The sequence below is a fragment of the Microcebus murinus genome, chromosome 5 (assembly GCF_040939455.1).
Source record: "Microcebus murinus isolate Inina chromosome 5, M.murinus_Inina_mat1.0, whole genome shotgun sequence".
Classification (NCBI taxonomy): Eukaryota; Metazoa; Chordata; class Mammalia; order Primates; family Cheirogaleidae; genus Microcebus; species Microcebus murinus.
The window spans coordinates 77,287,272-77,307,616 of NC_134108.1; the positions used below are offsets into that span (position 1 = coordinate 77,287,272).

The 20,345-nt window shown below is 36.8% G+C and overlaps 1 protein-coding gene across 2 annotated transcripts in view; it reads left to right on the forward strand.

Annotated features, from left to right (window-relative positions):
* Nucleotides 1-20,345, forward strand: part of COL12A1 (collagen type XII alpha 1 chain) — a 113,654-nt gene that overhangs the window by 37,303 nt on the left and 56,006 nt on the right. For both annotated transcript variants that reach the window (XM_020287100.2, XM_012743162.2), the window contains exons 14-26: nt 628-900; nt 6,249-6,515; nt 6,927-7,119; nt 8,186-8,307; nt 10,068-10,217; nt 10,306-10,425; nt 10,527-10,691; nt 11,323-11,469; nt 14,139-14,278; nt 14,821-14,950; nt 16,689-16,831; nt 17,144-17,273; nt 19,208-19,344. In XM_020287100.2, the coding sequence (XP_020142689.2) occupies nt 628-900; nt 6,249-6,515; nt 6,927-7,119; nt 8,186-8,307; nt 10,068-10,217; nt 10,306-10,425; nt 10,527-10,691; nt 11,323-11,469; nt 14,139-14,278; nt 14,821-14,950; nt 16,689-16,831; nt 17,144-17,273; nt 19,208-19,344 (2,117 nt within the window). The remainder of the gene's footprint in view (nt 1-627; nt 901-6,248; nt 6,516-6,926; nt 7,120-8,185; nt 8,308-10,067; nt 10,218-10,305; nt 10,426-10,526; nt 10,692-11,322; nt 11,470-14,138; nt 14,279-14,820; nt 14,951-16,688; nt 16,832-17,143; nt 17,274-19,207; nt 19,345-20,345) is intronic.

Here is a 20,345-nt window from a genome sequence, read left to right on the forward strand (position 1 = left end):
TTTTTTTCCTTTGGGAAAAAAACTAAGGCACTTATGCCTTCAAGTTTATATGTCATTCTTCTCCTGAGGACCTTACAACACTACTGGGCATATAGAGGCAAGGCTGATAGGGCTCAAACACAATTCTGAAGTTTTTTTCCATCAATCTGTTCCACTGACAGAACAGAACAGACAGCTCAAAAAGAAGAAATTTGTTATTATTAATATTTTTTGAGACAGGATCTTACTCTGTGCCCTGGACTGGAGTACAGTGGCTTCAGCATAGCTCACTGAACCCTCAAAGTCCTGGGCTCAAAAGATCCTCCTGCCTCAGTATCCCAAGTAGCTGGGACCACAGGTGCACGCCACTATGCCTGGCTAATTTTTTACTTTTTGTAGAGAATGGAATCTCACTATTTTGCCCAGGCTGGTCTTGAACTCCTAGCCTTAAGAGAACCTTCTGCCTTGGCCTCCCAAAGTGCTAAGATTACAGGCATGATCCACCGTGCTCAGCCCAAGAGATGGGCAATTTTAGACAAGTTGAGTTTGAGTCCAGCAAGTCAGGATGTCTTGCTGGACTCATTAAATGAATATTTAAACATCTACTAGACATTTAAAAAAATAATTCCCTTTTAATTTCAATTGTAGAACGTGGTTCGCCTCAAGATTTAGTTATCAAAGACATCACCGATACATCAGTTGGGGCTTATTGGACGTCTGCTCCAGGAATGGTTCGAGGTTACAGGGTCTCGTGGAAATCTCTTTATGATGATGTTGAGGCTGGAGAAAAACATCTTCCTGAAGATGCAATTCATACTATGATAGAAAATCTGCAGCCGGAGACCAAATACAAAATTTCAATATTTGCAACTTACAGCAGTGGAGAAGGAGAACCTGTGACTGGAGATGCCACAACTGAATGTAGGTAACACACGGGTGTGTTTGGGTGTGTGTCGATGCTGGCTAATAGCTATCAGCCCAAGTGACGACATACAGTTTAACCACTGGAATTTTTTTCTTTAGATGATAAATGAAGACTGAACAATTAGGATCTTTAAAGAATTTGGTTTAAATTCACATTATGTTAGTATCTAAAAAATATATCAAATATATTTTGAAATATTGAATCCCTTTATTCCTTTCAACTAACCATATATATTCATACACATACACATGCATGCACGCATATATATTTATTTATTTTTTCTGGTTGAATGATCAACTCAATAGCATACCCAACTAGTAAGAAGATCAGGAGCCATGGAGACAAAGAGAATTCAAGCACAGTTACAGCTACGTGACCTTGGTCAAGTTACATAACCTTCTTTGAGCTTCAGTTTCCTAATCTGTAGACAGTAGACAATAAATCTTGTCTCTTAGAGTTGTGAGGATTAAGTGAAGTAACAATGTACCAAGCACCAAGCATTGTGTTAAGCCACTTAGAGATGATTGATAAATGATGAGTGGCTATTGAAACTGTGGGATTATCCTATAACCAAGACTAATTCTAGATTTTTTTTACTTTATTCTTGTTATATTTGATAAGGTTAAATCAAAAGCCCACTCAATTTTCTGTTGGCTCAGATTTAACTCAATCTCAATGATATTCTTTCTTATAAATAATTATGAACTACCTACCATTGTCACCTGGCTGGTGAAGGGTGTGTCAGGATTTCTTAATTCATTTTCCTAAAAAGTCATTTGCTTGAGTGATGATCATGTGTCAGTGTAGGCTCAGCAGTTGTAACAAATGTACCTCTGGGGTGGGAGATGTTGACAGTCAGGGAGGGTGTACATCTGGAATGGGGGCAGAAAAAGGTACATGGGAAATCTCTGTACCTTCTGCTCAGTTTTGCTATGAACATAAAACTACTGTCAAAAATAGTCTATTTAGAAAAGCAAATAAAACCAAACCAAAACAAAAATCACTTGTTAAGCATGGGCATTTCTAAGTATTTGTTAGGAGAAAATTTTATTCCTTTCATTTTGGGAGGATTTTAGGAAAAAGGGATTTTAAATGGGCATTCTTACATTTCCTTCTGTTAGAAAGAAGTAGAGGAATTTGGTGATTTTCCTGGCAAAGGAAGAGGGAGGGAGAAGTGCCATGAGCAATTGCAGTTATGTCCCATATCCTGATTTTAAGCTATCCTTAAACTAAAATCTTTTAGTCTGAGTTTTCTAAGGAATTCATTATCTTTTTATGAAAGAAACTCAGTTGAATGTGTAAGCTTAAAATTGTATCTAAATTAACCAGATTGAAAAAACATCAAGCTCCTTGTAGGAAATATGTGAAAAAGCAAATTTCTTAGATACACACATGATTGGTGAATTTTAGTAAATGAAATCTTGTGTATGAAATATATTGGCTGATGTAGTTTAAGAACCTGACAGAAAATCTTTCTCTATTTCTGACAAAATTCATCTGTTGTAAAGAGAAGCCATATTGTAAGCTTAGGCCAGATATGACACATCTAGCTACATTTATTTCTAGGAGGAAAGATACCATTCATGTGGCTGAGAAATTATAAAAGTGTATGTATTTAGAGGGAATTTTTTTCAAAAATTCTTCTACATTTTGTCTTTTTCCAAAAAGTTTGAGCCTTCAGATAATTATTTGGGATTGGAAATGTCTGCAAGGATGTATATTAGCCAAAAGCAAGTATGTTGGCAGAAACTATAAATATAGTTTCTTTTGATAGCTCACTCACTTGGAGAACAGTAGTAGATAATTGAGGATTAATCTAAACAAATTTTAAAATTTCCGGAAAGTAATGAACTTGGCTGAGAGTTCTCATAGTTTCTTTAAACCATAACATGTAAATTGCAACCAATTTACTTTTGGTTAAAATTATATTTTTGCATCTCTCAGAAACGTAATTCCTAATCATATATTGAATTTACCTATTTTATCATTCTTATATTTGTCCTTTATACATATTATGTCTTTCATAAAAAAGTATGGCTGCTTTCAAGAGTTTCTTTTTAACACTGATTTCAAACAATTTGATTATTATGTGTGTTGATTTAGTTTTCTTCATGTTTCTTGTGCTTGGGATTTGTTGAAATGCTTGGATCTGTGAGTGTATAGTTCTTATAGAATTTTTAAAAATCCAACCCATTATTTCTTCAAATATTTTATTTATTACACTGTCACTCTCTTCAGGTAGACATTCTTCAGACCCAGTAATCTGCGTGTGATTTCCTGTTTGTAGATACCCAAGAGACTTTAGCAGTCACCAGCCTTAATGCATGTACAGGATATTATTATGACTTAATTTATCTGCAGGTTTTTTTTTTTTTTTTTTTTTTTGAGACAGAGTCTCACTTTGTTGCCCAGGCTAGAGTGAGTGCCATGACGTCAGCCTAGCTCACAGCAACCTCAATCTCCAGGGCTCAGCGATCCTCCTGCCTCAGCCTCCCGAGTAGCTGGGACTACAGGCATGCGCCACCATGCCCGGCTAATTTTTTGTATATATATTTTTAGTTGGTCAATTAATTTCTTTCTATTTTTGGTAGAGACGGGGTCTCGCTCAGGCTGGTTTCGAACTCCTGACCTTGAGCGATCCGCCCGCCTCGGCCTCCCAGAGTGCTAGGATTACAGGCGTGAGCCACCGCGCCCGGCCTATCTGCAGTTTTTAATCCACGTGAAATTGGAATTTATAAACGGACTTGGATTAAATATGTCTGCCTTTCTAAGGTCGCAAATGTTACATTAAATGACTTATGTTGTAAATGAGAGAAATTGAGTTGTACCTAAAAAATGTCCACCAATTTCTGTGAATATTTTTACAAGGAAACTTTAGAATCAAAATACGTCCAAGTCAAAAAAAAAAACATATATATATATATATATATATATATATATATATATATATATATATAAACTCCAATATATTAGTCTGCTGGAAGTTCTCACACATCTCACTGATGCTTTTCATTTTTCAATCTTTTTCCCTCCTTATGTTTCATTTTGGATAATTTCTATTATCGTGCAATCAAATTCATTAATAATATTTTCTACAATTTCTAATCTGCTATAAATTTCATCCTATGTATTTTTCATCTTAGATGTTGTACTTTTTACCTCTAGAAGTTTGGTTTGAGTTTTTTTTTTTTTTAAATATGCTCTGTATCTCTGCTTATGCTTAATCTTTCTTCTATAATTATTAACATTTGGAATATAGTTTATATTAATAATAGCTGTTTTACTATCCCTTTTATCTGATTCTGTCATATATGTCATTTTTAGTTCTGTTTCTGTTGATTGATTTTTCTTCTGTAATTTATTGTCTTTGTCTGCTTGTACTGCCATAGCAAAATACCATGAACTGAGTGGCTTAAACGACAGAAATTTCCTTTCTCATAGTTCTAGAGGCTGGGAATCCAAGATTAAGGTCTGGCAGGATTTGGTTTCTGGTGAGGGTTCTCTTTCTGGGCTTGCTGACAGTCGCCTTCTCATTGTGTCCTCACATGGCCCTTTCTCCTTCTGTGCATGTGGAGAGAGAAGGAGAACTCTCTGGTGTCTTTACCTTTGCGTACAAAGACAGCAATCTATCAGATTAGGGACTCACCTTTATAACTTCATTAAACCTAATTACCTCCCCAAAGGCCTCATCTCCAAATAACATTAAGTTGAAGGTTAAGACTTCAACATTTTAATTTTGATGAGACGCAAACATTTATTCCATAACATAGATGATAATTTTGTCCTTCTTGGATATCAGACATTGTGATTTTTACTTTGTTGAGTGGTGGACATTTTTATATTCCTATGAATATTCTTAATTTTTGTTCTGAAATACAGTCAGGTTACTTGGAAATAGTTTGATTTTTCTGGAGCTTGCTTTTAAGCTGCTTTAGTTTAGAGCTAATTTTGCCCCATTATTGAGGCAATCACTGCCTAAATACTCAACATGATGGTCCTTGAGTTATGAGGTTTTTTCCCTGGCTAGGGGGAGTATTTCTGTGAACTCCAAGAATTATTTCTTCTGCTCCTTTTATGTGGTTCTTTCCCTGCTCTGATTAATACTGGATTGAAGACTCAAGTATTAATTTTCCTTGTGGCACTCTCTCCATATTTATAGTACTGTCTTCTGCAAGTTCTGGTTGTCTTGGACTCCCCAGACTCACAGTGCTATCTCATCAGTTAAGGGAGGCCACCAGGTTTGATCTGGATTCTTCCTTTCTGTACTGCGAATGGGAAACCCCAAGCAATAAGCTGGGGCAACCCCAGAGACTATTCTCACTTGCTCCTTATCTCTCACCACCGGGATCATTGTCCCATGCTGACTATGTCTAATGTCTCAAAAGTATTGTTTCTTTTTTGTTGTTGTTGTTAGTTTTTTTGTTTTCTTCAGATTTTTTAGTTGTTTCAAATGGCTATTGCCCATGTGAACATTAAAATTTCTTTTAAAATCAGGAAAGATTCTTTGCTGTTTTGGAATTTCTTTCATTTTAATCTTTCCTATTGAAAATGCTTATGACCTTGTGAACACTAAGATGAACTGAATGAAATGATCCCACTTATAAACTCTAATTATATATAAGAAAAAAGAATGCTGTTTGCTGTTTGTGGATTTGGGTGATCTGTTTCTGATAGTTATCATATTAATAATATAGCATATTAGTAAATGATAATTTAATAAATAATACTGATTACATATTAAGCAATAACTGTTAACATATAATGCTTTCTAGAATACTCAGCATATACCAGTTTGTCTTTAGAGACCTTGAGATATTTTGATGTGTTGGAGTTTCCTATCCTTTCATGCTCATAGTCTTATGTACATGACAATCACAAGAATAGTGTTAACTATAGTCACTCTGGTGAGTCATTTATGGATTGCAACTTTTTCTGAAAAGACCCCAGTACAATTTCTACCCCTGCATTCATGATTTTCAGTATTCGGCATGGCATTGTTACTAGGAGAATTCTTTACAGATGGAAATATAATAAAAATTCTAAAACCTCATCTCCGGAAATGGATGTTTTCTTTACTAAAGTCTTGAGAATGCAAATAGGAAATCCCTGCAATATGAACTTCCATTTTTTCATATTAGCTAGATAAAGCAAAAACATCTTACCGAGATCTCACCGAGATTAGGCTCACACGCCATCACGGATTTACGAGCGATGACAATACTAAGCAAGGGAACCGCATGCATACTTAAGAAACCACAGAAAGTTTCTTTTTACATAAATGGAGAGATGGGCATATATTTTCTTTCAATGTGGTTAACATTTTAATCTTCCTTTTACTGCACAGTATCTCCAGATTCCAAAACCTTGAAAGTGGATGAAGAAACAGAAAACACAATGAGAGTTACATGGAAACCGGCACCGGGGAAGGTGGTCAACTACCGTGTTGTATATCGCCCCCAAGGGGGAGGCAGACAAATGGTTGCTAAAGTTCCACCCACAGTCACTTCAACAGTGTTAAAGCGACTTCAGCCCCAGACCACATATAACATCACAGTTCTCCCGATTTACAAGGCAGGAGAAGGAAAGCTTAGGCAAGGATCAGGAACAACAGGTACAAAATAATTATTTTTTTGGGTGACGGGGAATATGTAATGTTTCAAAAGATGACTTCAGTATATCTACTTCATTTGCAAATATTTAAGACTGATTCTGTAGCAAATTAAATTATAATTATTAAAAAGGATGCCTAATTAACTTATCATTTTTACTAAATCTAGTTTCTGGTAAAATCATTCTACACATTCATGTTTTAAGGTGAATCTAATCTGTGTTGTGAGAATTATTTACACTCATGCTTGGGTAGCTAGCATTCTTTCTGTGGTCAGGACTTCTATTGGACATGATATTTTGTGCTACCAGACTTAACTCTTTGTATAAATATGCCTTTGTGTAGGGGTTAATATAATAAAACCTTAAAAGCCTAGACTTACTGATATTTTTAAAAATCTTTTCGTCTTTACAGCGTCTCGATTTAAGTCGCCCAGAAACCTCAAAACATCTGACCCAACTATGTCAAGCTTCCGAGTGACTTGGGAGCCTGCCCCTGGGGAAGTGAAAGGTTATAAAGTCACATTCCACCCTACGGGGGATGACAGAAGACTGGGGGAGTTAGTGGTTGGACCCTATGACAACACTGTTGTTTTGGAGGAACTTAGGTAGGAATTAAGTACATTTGTGTTGAAAGATTGAATAACTTATACAAATTAATATGCCCTGTATAAATAATCATTAACATGTTAGCTTGCCAGCGGAGTATTAAAATCAGCTAAAGCTGCTTTCTTATGCTTGCTGCTGCTGGAGTTGAGGTTAGGAATCGGAGGCTAGCAATGGAATTTCAGCCTTAGCAGGCTTTTCTGTAATGATTTTTGTTTTTACGTGATCAGTAATGGCGTATTTCAATAACACTCTGCTTTTTTAAAATTGACATCTGTACTACACAATTTCACCAAAATTCCGGCCACGTGGAAATGTGTGGGTTCCTGTGCTTTCTGGAAGGGCTCGGAAGACTCATGCTGAGATCCCGAGTATGAATCCCCCTCCGCTGTGATATATGAGAGAGAAAGGGCAGGACTTTGTGCTTGGTGCCAGCTGGCAGGAGAGGGCAAGGCTGGGCTGATTAAAGGTCTAGCTTCGGGCTGTGCAGTGGAAAACAAGGAAATGTGAGTTTGAACAGCACCCTACATTCATTACAGTAATAAGAATGGACTACTGTGTGTTGCCTTTGGAAAGTTTGTTTTTGCAACCATTCATTCAACAGTATTGAAATTATATAAATACTTGCTATTTACTTTTACCAGAGTAGGGAGGATGAAATTCACTGAGCTGACTATGTGTCAGGCATCGTGCTAGGTGCCTTATGTTACTCTGAAAGGTACAGCATTTCCATCATTTTGTAAAGGCCGTTGCTTAGAAGCAGCCTTCTCTGACATGCTAAAAGGGATGGGCGGAGGACTCAGCATCCGATAGAAAGGTACGGCAGAAACTGGTGCTGTGAATGCCTAGTGTTGTCAGGAATGCTTGCTGTGTAGTGTTCCTTGATACTTCCCAGGGTAAGCATAAGCTGGAAAGTGATGGGAATTAAGTTTCTTGTCTTACGATGTTGAACATGATAAGTTCCTCTGGGTGAAAGTTCTTAAATCAAGATGCGTGTCTTTAACAAAGCCAAAAAATGCTACTACTTGAACCCATGGTCCATACAGACTATATGCTTGAATATTGCAGGGCAGGTACCACCTATAAAGTGAATGTTTTTGGAATGTTTGATGGAGGAGAAAGTTCACCACTCGTTGGACAAGAAATGACAACCCTTTCTGATACAACGGTGATGCCAATTTTATCTTCTGGTAAGAAATTGAGTTACAAAAAAAAAAAAAAAGAAAAGAAAAAAAAAGAAATTGAGTTACACTCCCCTAGGAAAACTTAACATTATGAAACTATTTCAAATGTGAACTGTTAGGTTATCGTACAATGAAAGGTGACTATGACATTTTTACACTAAAATTTATTTCAATAATTTACATACTTATCAAAGAAAACTTTTTCAAACATCCAGTCAAGTGTACTTTGGAGAGTATTTTTTTGTGTGTGTGCTTCTCTTATCAGCATTGCATTAGTTATATAGTACTGTATTATTTAAAGATACATTTTTACTAAGCGTAGATATTGTACCTTTTTTTTCTTTTTAGTGACTAAGATGTAGGTTTTTTTTTGTTAAAGTAATTGGAGAAACAAGTTATTTGGGGTGGGCAAGCAGAGTTAGGTTATATAAATAGGTGGGCAACCACAACTTGGAAAGCAAAATGGTAACATAAGACCTTTAGATTTTCTGCCCCTACCACGATCATAGCCTTGATGTTACGTGAAGCTGGTTTTAAACGTTATTAGAGGTGGAAATGGTGGACAGAGTTCACGTTTAAATTTTTCATTATTTCTTAAAAAAGAGTAGATCTGGGCAGTGCAGGAGCAGGCTTGAAGGCTTAGGTGCTTGGGATAGTATTTGGAAATCCTCAATCCTGATGTAGTATATAATGCATGAAAGACACATTTGTACTTTGTAGCATTACCTAGTTTTATCCAATGACTTTTTTTGGTAATAAGTTAGAAAATTCATAGCTGGTAGTATAGGTTCTCAGAAAAGAGAGCATTAAAGAAATGGATGTGGATAAAATAAAGTGTTAAATCTTACTGTTTTGTATTAATGTTCTATTATTTCTCTTATGATGATATTAACTGACTTATATTTTTATTTTGTAGCGTGTACACTGAGGATATTGGGATTATTTTCTCTTCCCAAAGCTTTTTCTTTGTATCAATGTTTGTGCTTGTCTCTACAGCTCTCAATTTATATATTTGTTTGCATACTTTTCTAAATTGTCTTCCATCTTTCTTGATTCTTTAAATGTGCAAACTTTACCATCTATATTTATCTGATTTTTATACATAGTAGATTATAAAGTTAAATAATTAATAACTAAGTAATATAATAGGTTACCATGTTTTCCAAAATATGTCTTTACTTCAAGAAAGTCTAATTTTGAGAGTCAGGTATCTAATACTTCGTAATTTACATAGTAGTTACCTGGGAGCTTAATTATTTCAAAAGATATTTTTTGGCTCACGAAACCATTTTCTAGTTTAAAGATTTTATCATTCTTGTCTGTTAATGACCATTAAATATTGTAGAAGAATGAAACATCTAATCTTTAGATCACGTTAAAATTTGATTAAAATTATTAATGCCTTATAGTTAGATAGTTATACATTCTCATTTATTTCAGCTCTTGTGTTTGTGAGCCCACCAGATTTACAGTGATGTTTAATTCAAGTCTCCAGGTTCTATGAAGGTGGGAAGAAAGTGTAGTCAAAGATGAGGGAAAGATTGGCCACTGAAATAATCTTTGGATGAATTGATTCTCATGACAGTTAATTGAGGCTAATAAATCACGCGGACATATTGTCAGAGTCTCATACTCTAAATTACTGCGCTAAGATATAGTACTGAAATAGGCAACACTGAGCATCAGGGAGTGGTAGAGGCATGTCTAGGAAGTAACCCTGCCAACCATTTGCTCCTTACTGCCTTGTCTCACGATTGCCGTGTCAGGGATGGAGTGTCTCACTAGAGCTGAAGCAGACATTGTGTTGCTGGTGGATGGATCGTGGAGCATTGGCCGGGCAAATTTTAGAACCGTGAGAAGTTTCATTTCTCGTATTGTGGAAGTCTTTGAGATTGGCCCCAAAAGAGTACAAATTGGTAGGTTCTGACAATATTGAAGACATTCAGACACTTTCGATTTGCTCTTTTATACGTAGGCTAATCCCAGTGGTGTTTGTTATTTTAGCCCTTGCTCAGTATAGTGGAGACCCCAGAACAGAGTGGCAACTGAACGCTCACAGAGACAAGAATAGCTTGCTGCAAGCTGTGGCAAACTTGCCATACAAAGGTGGCAATACTCTCACAGGTGAGTAAGGACAGTCCTGCGCGCTCTTTCAGCTTGTGCTTTTGGTCAAAGCATGTGGCCGAGTAGTGATGTGAGTAATTCTCTTTTTACAATCCCACTAGGCATGGCTTTGAATTTCATTCGCCAGCAGAGCTTCAGAACTCAAGCTGGCATGAGGCCTCGAGCTCGCAAAATTGGGGTTCTCATTACCGATGGGAAATCACAAGATGATGTCGAGGCACCTTCAAAGAAACTCAAGGATGAAGGCGTGGAGCTGTTTGCTATTGGTAAGCGTTGAAAAGGATAGTGATGCCCCTGAGGTTTACAAATGTGCTGGGGATGTTTTTGTAGTTAAAAATATTATCTGTAGCATGAAACAAACATTTTCCCTGTCATATAATTTATCAAAATGATAGTCTAGAAAGTTAATTCATTTTTTTTTCTTTTCTGTTTGTAATGAGACAAAACTACATGGGTTCTTAGAAGAAAATTAGTGGATCAAGATGAAAAATGTGCCAAAAAAAAAAAAAAGATGAAAAATGTGCTATTAAGAGGATTCGGAAAAATTCCTATTTGGTTTTCCACCGAATCATGTTTATTTTTGATATCCATTATTTCACTTTTCAGAAAAAACACTGAAAAGATACTTTTTGGTGAGAAACTGATTCTAGAAGCATTTAGAAGATGGTAATTTAGAATAACTTTCAGATTATATTCTTTATTTCTATTTTATAACTCTAGATAAGTAATCATTTTATTATTGATGAAAATAATATATATGTTTTAGTTAATAAATTATTAAACACTCATAGTTGGCCTAAAGCAGCCATTAATTAAGAAAGCCCTAAAACATTTGCTTTCTTCCATTAATTTTTTTTCTGAGGAATGATTTTAATTTGTATATGTCAATTTTCCAAGGTATTAAAAATGCTGATGAAGTTGAGTTAAAGATGATTGCAACTGATCCTGATGATACCCATGCATACAATGTGGCAGATTTTGAGTCACTCTCTAGAATTGTGGATGATCTCACCATTAACTTGTGTAATAGTGTCAAAGGTCCAGGTAAGTCTAGCCTGGGGTTTCTCACACTCAACACTGCTGATATTTTGGGCCAGATAATTCTTTTTTGTGTGAGTGGAAGGGCCTGTTTTGTGCATGGTAACATGTTTACCATTGTCTTAGGCTTCTGCTCACTTGGTACCAGTAGCATTTGGCTGAGTGTGACAAGTAAAAATACCTTCAGATATTGCCAAATGTCTGCTGGGGGAAACACTGTCCCCAGTTGAGGATCACTGCTTTGTTTCTTGGGATGGCACCAAACTAGAAAATGGCTCATAGCTTATTTAAGGGTACATTCAGTTTATATATGCCTGCATACCACACACATACACACACACACACACACACACACACAGACATGCACGCGCACATACACACATACACAACATTTATATAAATAGGGGTGGGAAGAGAAAGTGAGATGCTCTCTTTTTTGGTGTATATTCTCCAGCAAAGTGTCTTTACTCTATTTAATTATTATGTTGCTATCAGGTGATTGTTCCTAGACTTTTGTTTTCTAAAGTTTGGTACCTTTTTTTTCTTTCCTAATATGAGTAGGAATGGAAGAGGGGTCTTACGTCTAGTTTGGTTTGCCTCGACTACAGATATTCAGATTTTATACCTGACACTTGTAATTCCTAAATGTATAGAGAAGTTACAGTTTTAGAGTTTGGACTCTAGAAATTACATAATTTTCTCTTTACCAGTGAGGAAACGGAGATCTAGAGAAGGCAAATTATTTAGTCAGGGTCAAGTGGTTAAGGATGTTTTTACGAGTCTTTGTAAAAAGTAGCTATGGATAAGGAATTAGGATTTAGAAATAAAATTAGAGAGCTGGATTTGTGGTGACAAAGGGTGGACAGAATGATTACTATCTGTGTAAATCATAGAGCAAAACACGGTAAGCGCCAAATTTGAAGGTTTTTGGAAATTAATGATAAAAATTATGGTCCTTATTAGGTGACAAAAGTTCCTTTTAAGTACATGTAGATTATGGTAAAACTTTCCTTCATTAATTTATTCTGGTTTTGGAAAAGTTGGAAAGAGATTAACAAATAATGTGGTAGAAATTGTTCACATGCTTTGGGTACTGGGGATACATTTATTTGAATGTTCCTTCTTCAGTTTATCTCTTCAAACTTTTGCAGATTTTCCTTTTTAAGATTTTGAACAACAGATTGACCTTTTCCCTGGAGAAATAGACCAGCCAGGCAGCCAGAATTAGTAGGCTCCTGGCTCTGGATTAGCTGAAGGAGTTGTAGTCTTACTCAGTTGGAGAGAACTTTTGAGTGGGGTGAAAACATCTTTTATCTGTTTTACTTTATTTTTTTTTATCAACTGTGTAATAGTTGCATTCATTCTAGTTTCCCAGACAGTAAAATTGCTTGATAATTTTGTAAGCTTGACTATGACCCAAGTACAATAAAGGTTAGGATACTAAGAATGGAAACGCTTTCCCCAGTTTTGGCTTGCGAAGAAAGTAGAAAGAATTTATATGAAAGTGGTTTGTCATATTCATGGAGTCATTGGATTAATTTCTTTCTCTTTAAATTACTATTTGGGACATCTTCCTGTTGGCCAACTTGAGTTTAATAGTTTTATTTTTATCAATATTTATTCTAGATACTGTTACGTATTCCTCGTTTCACCTATAGCCACCCACAGAGAACTCAATTACAAGCAGTAGGATGTTCCCAAATTTTAAAATACTTGTTTGTTTTCATTGCCTCTTTAGTGATAAAGTTGTTAGTTTCTCTACTGAGCTAGATCCTGTAAGGAAGCTAAACATGAATAAAAAACTGATTCTGTCCTCATAGAGCATAACCTTTAGTTAAGGAGATAAGACATGAACATATATAATCAAAATTATAATGAGGGCAGTGAAGTTGGGTGGTGTTTTTTAAAAATATTTTTATTTATTTATTTTTTTGAGACAGAGTCTCACTTTGTTGCCCAGGCTAGAGTGAGTGCCATGGCATCAGCCTAGCTCACAGCAACCTCAAACTCCTGGGCTCAAGCGATTCTACTGCCTCAGCCTCCCGAGTAGCTGGGACTACAGGCATGCACCACCATGCCCGGCTAATTTTTCTATATATATTAGTTGGCCAATTAATTTCTTTCTATTTATAGTAGAGACGGGGTCTCGCTCTTGCTCAGGCTGGTTTTGAACTCCTGACTTCGAGCAATCCACCAGCCTCGGCCTCCCAGAGTGCTAGGATTACAGGCGTGAGCCACCGCGCCCGGCCTAGTTGGGTGGTGTTAATAGTAATGGGGACAATGGAGAAGCTGAATTGTCAGGACCCAAATTCTTATTTATTGGCTATATACACAAAGGTAGAAAGAGTAGAAGGTATACAAAGACGATTGAGAGGGTTTGAGTCTAGGTGACTGGCAAACTGGTAAACTTCTTAAGGAGAGAAAGATCAAGTTTTAAGGAAAGATGGTGAGCTCAGGTTTGAATCTTCTGAGCCTAAAGAACACTTTGGCTATCCATACAGAGAGGTCATATGGGCATTGAGCCTCTTTCCTGATTTATCATAGCTACTTAATATGTGAGAGAGAGTGTGTACAAGCTTGAAAGACAGAGAACAATACTGTTTCAATCTAATTTCAAAATTCAACACCTTGCTGCAATAATGAAAAAAGTGTATGCACTTCATTTCCTTGTATAGGTGACTTGGAAGCACCTTCCAACTTAGTTATTTCTGAGCGAACCCATCGTTCTTTTAGAGTGAGCTGGGTACCTCCTTCTGACAATGTGGACCGATACAAAGTGGAATACTACCCAGTTTCTGGAGGAAAACGCCAAGAAGTGAGTAGGCAGCACCTACCACCCAAGCCTTCCTGATGTTGAGATTGTCCTCTGCATGAAGGCTCTGAGAATAATGTTGGGTGAGGGGCAAGAGGGATAAGAGAAGGGCAGATCAGAGTTAAGAATGGTGCTTTCTATTCTTGACTTTGCAAGGCAGCACATCTGGGCTTAGTTAAAGGGTAAGAGCTTTGTTGAAATTCTTACGGTTTCTAAGAGTCGTAGAATATCAATATGATTTTTTCATTAAAATTTTATTAGAAGATGCTTAATTTATTCATGAGTTCATAGTAGAATCATAGAGTTGGCAGGAACCTTAAAGATGATCTATTATTTACCCACTCATTTTACAAATAAGGAAATAACAGCTGGGAGAAAAAATTATATGAATTGTCCAAGATCTCATGGGAATCTGGGAGTTTCCAAAAGCAAGAAAATGGTCTCATTGAAATATAATTTCTAAGCTCATTGCAGTTAACTACTTCATAAGTATAGTGGAAAAAGGGAACTGATTATATATAACTTGTTATGATTTTTCCCCCTAGTTTTATGTGAGTCGGCTGGATACTAGCACAGTGCTAAAAGATCTGAAGCCTGAAACTGAATATGTCGTTAATGTGTATTCTGTGGTAGAAGATGAATATAGTGAGCCTCTGAAGGGCACAGAAAAAACCTGTAAGTCAGATTTTTAAAAGATAAAAAAATTTTCTTATTTTTTTATAGTTTTCTAAGATAAAGAGGTATTGGCCAATGTAGGATTTTTGCCAGCCTTCCAAATCGTTCTGTCAGTATCCATTTAACAAATATTTACTAAGTTCCTTCTTTGTGCAGCGCCCAACAGATACTCTGTGGTTTGATGCTCTTGCTGGCTGCTCCTGCCATTAGGGGATCCCAGTGGTGGAATGGGTGGTCATGGCCACAATAATTTGGAGGGAAAAATACTTTTTATTTTGAGACAGAGTCTTGCTCTGTTGCCCCAGCTAGAGTGCAACGGCATTATCAATCTCACTGCAACCTCTAACTCCTGGGCTCCAGCCATCCTCCTGCCTCAGCCTCCCGAGTAGCTGGGACTATAGGCACGAACCACCAAACCTGGCTAATTTTTCTATTTTTTGTAGACATGGGTGTCTCGCTCTTGCACAGGGTGGTCTCAAACTCCTGACCTCAAGTGATCCCTTCCTTGGCCAGAGTGCTAGGATTACAGGAGGGAGCCACTGCACCCGGCCATAGAGGGAAAAATACTTTTAATATAGTTATTCACTTCTTAGGATATTAAAACTTTATGCTTTCAAGAAAGTTTCTTAAAACGCAGATATACCTTTCAGCGATAATACTTTAAACCTTACTCTGATTGTTATATGGTGACATTTTATTAAAGCACAAAGCTTTTCAGGAGTAAGATATGAGGAAAGCTACCATGTGGGGAGAGGTGCTAAGATTAGGAAGAGGAACTGTGCAGAGATGATCTATTTCACCTCTCCTGATGGCCAGAGCTCCCTGCTGGCAATGAGATCTCTTCTTTCTTTCTGGCCTTTGGCCTTTAATAGAGAAGCTCTAGGGCTTTGACTTTGAGCAGAGCTTTTGGGGTTCCCCACTCCTATTCCTGGTAGGGTTTCCAAGACCATATGAAAATACTCTTTCCTTCTTGCTTCTTGGTTGGGTTCAAAGCGGAAGAAAGAGAGCCACTTATTAGAGGACGCAGTGAACATCTTCCTTGCTTCTAGGGTGAGATTGACTCCACTCACGTACTGCTCAATTCCTTAAGTCCTTATCTCTTCCCGTGTACCCTTTTGTATTAGACCACAGGAGGCGGGAAATAAAGTATTTTATAATTGGCAGGATTAACTTGATAATTCCTTATAACTTTAAACTCAATCTTTGATGCAAGAGAGTGTAAACTTTTTACTCTGCCTCATGGACTTGTCTTCAAAAAGCTATAAATCCACTATGTTCCCGTTATTAATGTGTGACATTCTTATTTTAAATTTATTCTTTTGCAAGAAATATTAAAAAATACTCTGTTGGTTACTTATATATGAAGTTCTATGATTGAAGAATAAAAATAGTCAACTTAGTGATGTTCCAGAAAAAGAGATTGAAGTCTCAGAGAGTTGGCATCTCTTTTGGCTTCCATATTAGTCACTAGAATGCCATTTGCAATTTGAATCTTAACATTTTCCCCTCTATGATATAGTTTTGTAACATGCAGTCCTGATTATGAAGTGCAATGAGCAATGAGATTGGGTATTTTGGAGGTGAATGGGAAAGATTATATTAACTCTTACTGATTTCTCCTAGCTATGCATTCTCTATTTAGCATATACAAATATCAGTAGTTAGGTAGGAAACAATGGTTTAAAAAATAAGTGGGATGAAAGGAATGAGATTGATGTCTGCTTTAACATTTCCATAGTGCCAGTCCCTGTGGTCAGCCTGAACATTTATGACGTCACCCCCACCACCATGCACGTGCAGTGGCAGCCTGTCGGGGGAGCTACCGGCTACATCTTGTCATACCAGCCCACTCAGGCTGCAGAACTGACAAAACCCAAAGAGGTGAGAGATATCTGTTTCTTTAGCATTGGTTCTTCCTCAGACTTTACAGTTTTACAGTCCCCATTATATTGAAATTACTTATGAACCAATTTATAACTTTACACATATAACAGAAAAGTAGAAAATTAGGTTCATGGTCTGTGATACATTTTAGAAAACATTGGCATGCAAAAGGAAATGAAATTTTTATAAGTGAAAAATGAAAGTTGTGTTCTAATCTAGCGGTTAGAAGTTGGCTTCAATTGGCTATCCCCAGTAAGTGGAAACGCTTGATTTGAACGTCTCATTTCCCTTTGGCATATCCTCATGCAGATGCGTGTGGGGCCGACAGTGAATGATGTAGAGCTGACTGACCTCTCTCCCAACACCGAGTACGCTGTCACCGTCCAGGCCGCCCTGTACGACCTCACTAGCGAACCTGTCATCGTTCGGGAAGTCACCTGTAAGCTTCCGCTAGTTTCCCTTCCCTTCTTATTGCTGTAAACATGACATTCGTTAGAATATTTCTTTCACATGCTGCTAACAATAATTTGATAATTCATGTATAAGTTACAGAGTTGTTACTTTTGACAGCCAAATTTGAGAATACATATATTAATTCTAGACTTATGGAAGCATCTTAAATTGATTCTAAGATGTACATTCTTTTTTTCACATTTAACATGCTTGATACTGGGATTTATCTTACAATCAATGGTGTCTCACTGTTGCTCTTGGTCAGGTGTCAATCAGGACATAGAATATAAAATAATAGTGCATCTTATGATTGATGTTGTCTTGGATCCATGAAATATGGTATATAGCATTGGTGAGAATGGGATTGTTGAGTGAATATAGTTTTGGAGGAAGATATTTGATCTAAGATCAAGATGTTCCAAGTTCTTGTTGAAATAGAAACTCCCTGGCACACACAAATAAGACTGTCTTAATTGAATTAATCAATTTACCCAATCCAAAAACATATTGATCACCTATTATATGCCAGTCACTGGGCTAGGTGTTGGGAATATACCACTAAATAATACAAAGCAGTGTAGAACGTATGGACTCCTTCATGATTTGCATTTCTCTTGTGTGTTTGCTGGTCAGACTCTTTTGTACCCCCAGCTTGTTTCACTAAGCATTGAGGTGCTTTTTCTTGAAAAGTGACAATGATTGCACTTAGCATCTTTGCTTTTCCCAGCTGGTATTTTGTTTCATGCTTGGAGAGGTAGACATACTGGGATTGATGACTTGGCTTAAGTTTGGTGAATCTCAGCCCACATTTCTAAAGAAATTAAGAAGTTGGAAGGAATTTCAAAGGGGAAAAAGGGACTGAGGAGATGAAGCAGAGAAGAGAAAGAGCCTCAGTAGGGTGGATCAGTATAAATTCATTGACAACAAATAAATATTTTTAAATCATCTTTTATATGTTTGATCCTGTCTGGAGCTGGTGGGTTTATGGAAATAGGGTGGGGGCAGGTGGAAGGAGGGCAGGGGCCAGCCAGGGATGTGGATACATGTTCTGAGGGTGCTGAGAAAGAAGACGCAGGAGTCATAGTGGGCTGAACGGTCACGAGTTTGGGCAAGGTGCTGGGCTGCAGCAGAGGAGGAAGGGAGGGCATGGAGAGATGCAGAGAGACAAAAACATTGAAGAGATAAAAGTGCAGAAACATGGAGGTGGAGACAGAGATTCAGAAACAGAGTTGCACAGAGTCAAAGTGACAGACGAAGGAAAGTGGTCCAATGGGCAGCTAAAAAGTGGGAGATACGTTTCATTTAACAAGAGAAAAATCTTTGTTCATCATCATCCTTCCCCTTTTTTAAGGTAAAGTTTTGTTAGACTTGGTAAAAATATATCATTTGGATTTTCTTCTAACCATTTAGGCTTCTGTGGGTTTTCTTATAAGCTTATTGGATGCTTAATGTTGGCCCATCTTCATTCTTCACCCTTGTAAGCATTGGTTTTATTATCACATTCCTAAGGGAGAACAACTTTATTGATTTTTTTTTCTATTAATATATTAACTGATTTAAATATCTCATAAAGAAACATGAGCTATACATTTATGATGAATTAGGATTTATTATCGCTGAGCAGCCAGTAAAAGCTTATTTAAATAGCATGGAAGAAGATTAACACATAAATGAGGAGTTAGCAGTGTGATAACAAAAAATTAAATATGTCCTATTTTTTAAAAACTTGCCTAAGAAGAATTCAGCTCTATCTGGTAGAATTGTGGTACTTTTACTGCCATAATCTTTTTTTTTTTTTTTTCAGTTATTTTGCTATATACTTTTAAGGTTTCTTTAGACAACTTCTTGAAAGCTTGTGTGAGGCTTTAGAGCGTTGTGGTTAAGAACCACATCTGGATCTAATATCTCATGCTTCTCCAGTGCCTTTACCCAGACCTCAAGATCTGAAAGTCAGAGATGTGACTCACAGCACCATGAATGTCTTTTGGGAACCCGTGCCTGGAAAAGTCCGTAAATACATTGTTCGGTATAAAACACCAGAAGAGGATGTCAAAGAGGTAGGTTGAAGATTAGAAAGGATTTGAAAGTATTTGTTTTCCTAGTAGGTTTAACAAAAGAACTTTATCAAGTATAGATGATAGCATGTTTTCAATACTTGTCACTTTATTAATATAGTGTTGAAAACTTGTGATGTTAAATACTTTTTTAAAATCAGTAATACATTGGACTGTTTTGTATTTAGTTTAGAAATGTTTCCTGTGTGGTATTCGTTTCAAAAACATCATCCCTTAGTAGATAAAGAGTTATAGAATCTAAATGGTATTTCTTTCTCATCCAGTTGCCTTATATGGTGTACCCCATTTTATGAATTACTAAAAAAATGTCATAATGTTTCTAAAAACAAAAGGTAGCAGGAGAATGCAGGAAAGAATTGGGGGAGTTTGGCAGACAGTGGGAAGATAAGACAGTTGAGTGGGACAGAGAGAAAGGAGGAATACATTGTTAGAAGAATGTCCCTTTAGGAGTGAACATTGTTGAGGTGATGTTGGAATAAAGAAGAGCTGTTTCCATGACAACCTGATTCAAAGTGGGAGCAAATTAAGGGGGCTTCGCTAGCAAATAGGTTTTAAACTTGTGTGTGCTTGAGAGAATATTAATGTCAGAATCTGAGAGGCATTTTTGGAACATTGAAATACGCATTTCTCTAAGCATTAAGTTACTGATTTTGCTGGTCATTTATGAGCTATACAAAAGCTAATTTATATACTTGTGCACATTCATTTCATTCTGTGTTCCCATTTAAATAGGGTGCAATGGCTGGTGAATCTCCCAAGGTTCTTGTACGTAACAAATGAAATAATACCATGCACAAGAGAACATTTCTGAAAGAAATAGAGGGAAACAGGTGGAAAATGGTTAGGTTGTTTGAATCCATAAGCAGTCATTATTTGCTAGACAATAGTGTCAGGTGCGGCTCCAGTACATACATTTTTTCCACTTTGGAAACATTTACACTGTGTCCAGTTTCTAGATTCTCATGCAAATTGGAAAACACTAC